Source organism: Seriola dumerili, unplaced genomic scaffold, assembly GCF_002260705.1.
Source record: "Seriola dumerili isolate Sdu_G_001 unplaced genomic scaffold, Sdu_1.0 BDQW01000081.1, whole genome shotgun sequence".
NCBI lineage: Eukaryota > Metazoa > Chordata > Actinopteri > Carangiformes > Carangidae > Seriola > Seriola dumerili.
The window spans coordinates 2,538,524-2,546,436 of NW_019174336.1; the positions used below are offsets into that span (position 1 = coordinate 2,538,524).

At 45.0% G+C, this 7,913-nt stretch overlaps 1 protein-coding gene across 1 annotated transcript; it reads right to left on the bottom strand.

The window, feature by feature from the left end:
• Positions 1 to 5,914: 5,914 nt before the first annotated feature.
• Positions 5,915 to 7,913, bottom strand: purg (purine rich element binding protein G). Its single transcript, XM_022744416.1, has one exon. The coding sequence runs from the start codon at positions 7,117 to 7,119 to the stop codon at positions 6,064 to 6,066; it is 1,056 nt and encodes a 351-aa protein (XP_022600137.1). The 5' UTR covers positions 7,120 to 7,913; the 3' UTR covers positions 5,915 to 6,063.

Here is a 7,913-nt window from a genome sequence, read left to right on the forward strand (position 1 = left end):
TGACAGAGAAAATAATGAAGTTCAGCTCCGATTTGAGCCTGAATCTGACCACAGCTGCTGTTCTCTGTCAGTGAGGCAGCCTGACCTCCACCAGCCCACATTCATCACCAGCTGTCTCACTCATCTGGTGGATCTGGAGCCATGAAAATAATCAGTAATGGCTCCATTGTTTCTGAATAATTTACCGAGAATATTTCCTGTTGATAACTCTATAATTTGGCACAAATAATTATTATCCAGATATCCACTTTTAAAAATCACTTCATGTGGAGATGAAGGTGAAAGTGAGCGCACAGAAAAACTGTGTGAACACAGAACAGAACAGAAGGTCAACTTAGAAGCAGGAAGGGTTCTCTGTGTGAGACTGGACGCTCCAGAAAACATCTGGATTCTACCACGTTTCATTCAGTAAAGTTGATGATGTCACATAGAGCTGAGGAAGCATCACTTCCTGGTTTCTTCGCTTCACTTCAACAGTCTGTAAAAAAAACAGCTCTCTGCTGTTTCAGTTTTTATGTTTGTTTTCTACATGAATTTAAAAGATTCTGTCAGTCGTGTGTTTGACACCAACTGTATATACACACACACACACATACACACACACATATATATATATATATATATATATATATACATATGTGTGTGTGTGTGTTGGAGGAATGAAAGTGAAGGTTAATTTGTTATATTTTTAAATCAGGGTCACTGATTCTGTACAAATAATTAAAATCTTGCTCAGCTTTTTAATGAGGATCCACCACTGACTCCACAGAGAAGACGAGCAGGACAGAAGGAGAAGGAGAAGAAGGAAAGAAGAAGAAGAAAAGAAGAAGAAGAAGAAGAAGAAGAAGAAGAAGAGGGGGGAGAAGAAGAAGAAGAAGAAGAAGAAGAAAAAAAAAGAAGAGGAAAGGTTGTGGAGCCAGGACCATCTTCATCCTGAACTCATCACTGGTCTCATGAAATCTGTGAAGCTGTCAGTGTTCAGTGTTCAGACCAGGTCCTGTCCCCCAACAGGACCTGGTCTGAACACTGACAGCTTCAGTCTGCGCTGGGCTCATCTCACAGAGGTCAGTGAGACTTAAGAGTCTCAGTTTACATCAATACACACACACACACACAGAGCTGAACTGTCCCCTCAGTGAGACAGACTCAGACCAGGAGCTGGTCTAGGTTCAACTCCTCAGATTCTCTAAGCAGGGATCCATGATTGTCTCTTCACACCAAAGGCCTGGACAGACGCTCCCTCTAATCAGCTGATCACGAAGCAGCAGAACAAAGTGCAGCTTTTCTTTAAAGTGCTTTTGGGGTCATATTTGGAACTGAAGGGACAAAAGACCGTTAAACCTTCAGACTAAAACCAGGTCTTCATCTTCATGTCTGAGACTCTGGAGCTGAATCAGATCAGTGTAAAGATTTTCATATATATTCTAATTCTAAATTATTTGTGCTTTCAATACTTCCTACGATGATTTATAGAACTTTAATCATTTATATGAAAATAAAACGACTCACTGAACCATCACAGTTCAACAACACACCAAACACAACCAGTCCTGTGCTTCTCATGCGCCTGAACGCATCACAACGAGCGGCTGCCACCTGTCCAAACCTCTTCCCTGTTGAGTCTTCTCAACATCCTCTGAATTTTTTCCTCCAAATAATAAAAAGATGCAAAATGAGACATTGTGTCATCATAGTGAACATGACACTGAAGTCAGAGCTGACAGCATCACTTCACTGAGATACAGAGTTGGACTCAGACACCCTCAGCTGCTCAGAGGACAATACTGAGCTTAGTTTTGACTCTGCTTTTTTAGCACAGCAGATAACTGCATCTCTCAGGGAAATCTTTGAAATGTGGATACAAATACTAAACTTGGCAAAAATCCTCCTTCAGTATCACTCCTTTGATAAAACATGTTAGCCACTCAAAAATTCAAGCTGGCCGCCATTTCTGGCAAGGAAATGTTTTGCAATAAGTTCATCCACTATTTTCTCATATGAATAATCTATGTGTCAATTCAAACATTTTAACAATGTAGAAGGTGAAATTTAGTACATTGTAATTAAAAAATGACAAAATATTACTCACAAAAACGTTTGCTAACTAGCCTAGCGCTACTGACTAAGCCTAGTGAGCTAATGTTAAGACAAGTAAACAAGGAGACTATTAATTTACAGAACTGTTGGTTCATCGTTCATAATAAATGGTTTGAAAATGCATTTTTCACATTACATATTAGAAATTGCACAAATAGTCTCTGGCTCTGAGGAAATTTAAGAGTTGAGAATTTGACATCCTCATAGTCTAAAACATATGATGACATTACAAAATAATTTTATCCAGTGGGTAAAATTCTGTGGTAAAATATATGTTTCCTGAGCTAGAAATGGCAGCTATTTTGAAATTTGAAGTGGCTACTGGGATTTTTCAAATTAATGGCCCCGTAGGAATAAACATACCAAATTTGATGCTTGTATCCACATTTGAAAGATGATTATAATAATCTGCTGCATTATTAGATAATTCCATTATTTAAATCACAGCTCAGTATGAACCTCAGTGCAGTTTCATATCATCCAATGATACTGTGAGTCGCACAATAAACACAACACAAAATAAGAAGGTTGTATTTTGTGTGTCAGATGTAACAGGATGGTAGAAGCTGTTTTCATCTGTCTTCAAACTGAACCATCTCTGGACACCAGCAAGCCAATCAGAGCCCAGTCTGTAAGACGTACCTGTATGTAGCAGATACCATGTTTGAAAGATCACATGACAGGATCTTTGACTAGACATTTTACTGCCAATGTCGGAAAATAAACAGCACTGTGCAAACGTTATAGAGACTCTTCATCATCATCATCATCATCATCATCACCAGGAAGAATCAGATTGGTCGAAGAGTCACCTAGCATCAGGACGAGTCCAAATACAACCAGTCATAAAGTACCAAGCAGAACTGTGAGCGGACGTACTGAGAAGAAGTGGTGCTGGTTAAAAGCCAAAGGCAGGTCGCAGCAAATACTGGTCTGATTTAGTCTGCATCCACACTGATACGTTTCCATTTCAAAACTAAAACGATCTCTGTCCACACTAACACACCTGAAAACACATATGACGTGACCATTGACGTCCACTGGGCATGTGTGAGCCGGTGTAAACAGGAAGTAGATTGTCTTCTCTGCAGAAGAAGTTAAGACAGTTGTAGCATTAAAATACAGAATTTAACTGAACAAACTGAGCAAAAACAACAAGATCAGTAACACTTGTAATTCATTATCATGTTGTATTCACAACTGTTAGTTGAGGCTGATGAGAGCCAATCAGAAGGCGAGACACAAGTCATGTGTCATCAGTTTCAGCTCGTCCAGACTACAACACATCCTGGAGTTTTCAAAGTAGCACGTATCAGTGTGGACGTAGCCTGAGATTTCTTCTCTTTAATCTGGATGAAGTTCACTGAGAAATAATTAAAACCCCCAACTCCTAAAACTTCTGCACAGTGCTGTGATTTTAAATGTGTCTTTGAAAACTGAATTTTAATTATGTTTAATAATTCATCTTTTTTATTTTTTTTTATTTTATTGAATTAAACTTCTTGATGTGCTGTGTCCATTTCTTTTTTCCATCAGAGGGAGGTCCTGAGCTCTGGATCGTACCATCAGCAGATCAGTATCTGAGCTGAGCTCTGTCTTCAGTGAGCAGCTCTGACTGGATGCAGGTCACACAGCTCAGAGCTCAGAGCTCAGACTCACATCCAGCTGTGATGCAGACGCTGCACCTCATGAATGTTTATGGACCTGCAGCCAATAACAACACAGGACATCAACACGCTGACACGTCACCTCCTCCTCATCATCAGAGGAAGGTGAAGGACACAGCACACTGGCACAGACACGTTTTTAATGTCGACCACTCATTCATCCACCCGGAGCACCGACGAGGCGTTCACTGACATCAAGGTAACCAGCCTCTACCTTCACCTGTTCATGTGACTGAGTCAACACATGTCCACAGCTCCACTGACTCACATCACTTCACTCTCTGAGCAGCAGGTGATGGAGACGAGTTCAGATACTGTCAGTGAGTGAAGGTCTGAGGGGCCTGAAGTCAAATAGAAATATCATTCTCAATGTTTCAAGTATCTACGAGAGTTTTAAAGGCATCACTACACAACCTGCACTGAAGGGTCCCAGTCTGAGGGTCGGGGACCCAGGGGGTCGTGAGTTGAATCTCAGGGGTCAGGAGATGATTGAGAGGAGAAAGAAGCAGAAGAAATATATTTCTGAAACATTCTGTCAGACTTTGATCTAATCTCTGTTTTTTACTGAATTTTTTCTCATGTCACAAAAATTCTTCAAATAGTAAAAATGAATCTGAGAAGAATCTCTGTGGCTCCTCACACAATCTTTTTTATTCGGAGTGGTCACAACAGGTCTGGTACCACAAGTCTGGGTACTACAGGTCTGGTACCACAGGTCTAGTCCTGCAGGTCTGGTCCTGCAGGTATCCCTCACAGCTGCTCTTTGCCTGATGTCTGATCTATGATGGATGTTTCAGTTCTGTCTGAGACTCATGGGAGAGAGCAGATGCTGTCCACACTGGGATCTGATCCCTCCTGGTGGTTCAGGTCTGTTCTCTCTCATGATGATGAACTCAGCCAAACACCTCTGAGTCCACATCAGACCAGAGACTGAAGGAGAACGAGTGCAGCTGCAGCTGTGAGGCTGTGGAGCTGCAGCAGGTTCAATACTTTTCCTTCAGTTAGTGTAAATAATGCAAGTACACAAACACAGGTAACTATAGTAACAACGAGATGAGTGGCAGCAGCCACTGTCTGTTCTCAGGGATGATTTCATATAAGATCAATTCTTTTTCAAGTGTTTGAGGCATCAAACAAGTGTATATGTGTGTGTGTGTGTGTGTTTGTGTGTGTGTGTGTGGACTAAGTGCCTGTGTTGGAGGATAAATTGCACTAAACACTAAATATTTCTGATTCATGTTTGTCTCTTTGTTAATCTTTGTAAACTGTTTGGTGAGTTATGTCAGAATGACGGGGGCAGGGCTGTGTTGGTGTCTGCCACAGGTGATGACAGGTGAAATGTACCAAGTCCAGTCTGAGTCTGATCCAGAACCAGAAACACCACACAGCAGCACTCTGGGTCCTGGTTCTCCTCTGAGGCTGGACTCTGCAGCACTACACCTTTTACACCAGGTTAGCATCTAATCAGCACATTGCTACATTTCACACACTGCAGGTGTTTTACCTGCTCAGCTCACCAACCAGGAAGCGTCAGTTCATTTTACACAATATGACCTATGTGTGTGTGTGTGTGTGTGTGTGTGTGTGTGTGTGTGTGTGTGTGTGTGTGTGTGAAATGTAGCAATGTTAATTAAATTGTACTTGTTATGATGAATAATGGATTTCCAGTGTAGCCACAGACTGAGGGGCAACACACAGCAGCACTGAGCCGGTCTCTCCACTGACCCCCTGCACCCTCGGTACAGCAGCAGGCTGCACCTTCACTCCTTCCTCTTCCTCTGCAGGCGGTGCAGTGTGTGCTGCAGCCTCAGCTGATGCAGCTAGTGTGTGTTGCTCTCAGTTCCTGCTTCAAGCTCAGGGGCCAGCAGGGGGCCCCAAACAAGCTAATTCCACACTCCTACTTTGAATTTAAATATAAATATCATCACTAAACTTTTATTTTCTTCTTAGAATAATTTCTTCATTTGTACTTTAGATAAAAACTGAACCACTCTGAGCTCAGATTCATAAACTTCATGTGTTAGTGCTGTGAACCAACACATGTTAAAGTGGCTTCACCATGTGTCACCTGTGTGACACCTGTGTGACACCTGTGTGACAGTGCACTGTTAAAATTAAAGAGGGGGGGGCTAAGTGGCTAAAGTGCAGGACCCAGCACTGAGACATGATGTAGCATCAGGCTAATGAGTGAATGACTTCTTGGCAGGTTGATGAGTCGTTACCAGCCCTTGGCAGATGAGCCACAAAGTCAAGGTAGGACACGGACCCCGGGACCATCACAGACCGCCTCCTGTGAAGGTCAGTCCTGCTCCTCGCTGTCCTGACGGCCGTCTGTCCTCTTCTCTTTGTGACACGAGAAAATCCGTCGCATCTCCTCCTCGTACCGGATGAAGTTCTCTCCGAACCGGGCCCAGGCTTTGAGCGGGACCGTGATGGTGTTTCTGTACGGCTGCCGCACCTCGCTGATTTTTAAAAAGATACCGTACCGGTTGGAGCCGACGTCGAAGTAAAACCTCTTGTTGTCCACGCGAAAGGACGCGGCCTCCGGCAGCTCGGGGCTGTCGTCGTGGTTCCTAGACCCGGCTCGGCCGCGGTCGTCGCTGTCCTCGTCGCCGTAGTCTTCGATGAGCTGCGACAGCGCGTCTCTGAACTCGATGAGCCCTTGCGCGGGCAGCACGATGGTCTGCTCGATACCCTGGCCGTAGTAGCCCATGGTGCCGTGTCCTTTACTGACAGTCTGCCGGATGCGGAGGAACCGGCCTCTCTGGTTCTCCTTCAGGTCCAGGAAGTACTTTCTGTTGTCCCTCTCGATGAACTCGCTCTTGAGGACGCGGTGGGCATGGTCGTCGGACACCGCGGATCCGGTGGGAGACAGCGCCGCGTGCTGCTCCTGCGCTCTCCTGCGGGACTCGTGCGCGCGGCCCTGGCCGTTGTTGCTGTGCTCCTCGAGCTGCGGCGGCGCGAGGCCCCCCCGCAGCCCGATCCGGGCGTAATAATCTATAAAGTCTCCCAGGCAGTAGCGAAGCGCTGGGGCCATGGACATGGACAGCGTCAGCTTGCTCTTCCTGATGTTGTCGTGGCGGCCTCTCCCGATCCACACCTCGGCGATTTTGAGGAAGCGTCCGCGGACGCTCTGCTTCACGTCCAGGTAGAAGCGTTTCTTCTGGATGTCGACGCGTTTGGAAGCTAACTCCTGGATGTCATTGCCCTGCTGCTGCTGCTGCTGCTGCTGCTGCTGCTGCTGCTGCGACCCGCTCTGGACGTACTGCTGGGGATATGTGGGTCTCGGCAGAGAGTCTGATGCAATCTTCCCCCTGCCTCTGTCCATCCCTCTGCAACATCCATCAGCCATCATGGTTTATGTTCCTCCAGCAGACAGACCAGGACAAAGCGATCCCCCATCCCAGTGGGCGACTCTCAGACGAATGAAGCGGGTTTATTCATGCACCCGGCAGGAGCCGCTCAGCTCAGCCCGACGCCTCGAATGACCTGAAAATGGCAGCTAGTTCTGTTCATCAGCTGATCGAGCCTCTGCGTCCCGAATAAAGGTCAAGCTCCACTATTCAGTCGTTTCCTCCGCAAACTTCACCGCCGTCCTCCATCACCTATGAGCCTTACAGCCGCCCCGTGCGCCGAGGAGCCAGGGAAGCAGCCAACCTGAAATGGGAGGAGGCGTCCAATACTACATGAACCCGATGAACCCAGTCCCCCCTCCCTCCCCGTCCTGAGAATACCTCAGTTAAAGAGACAGGCTTTACACAGGAGGAGTTGGATCCACATCATCTGCAGCTGATCCCAACATGTTTATCGATTATTGATTTGAGGAAATGATGCCAGAGAATCATCCAGTGCTCGTTTTATTCAATAAAGAATCATTCTTAAAGAGAAAATACACATTTACTTAATAAAGTCTATCTCAGCAGAGACACTGCTTCATTATTAAGACTAAGTGTTCTCTTCTTCCATGCCTCTTCTGTCCGGACAAAACAGACTAAATGCTGCACATAATAGAAATAACTATATGATAAATCAAATATATGAGATATGAATCGCTAGACACTGTCAAAAGGACAAATTTGACTTAGTGACTCAAAATGTATTTGTTTTTTGTCTAAATGTTCAGAGGAAAAAGCCTCTGTATCATCAGAT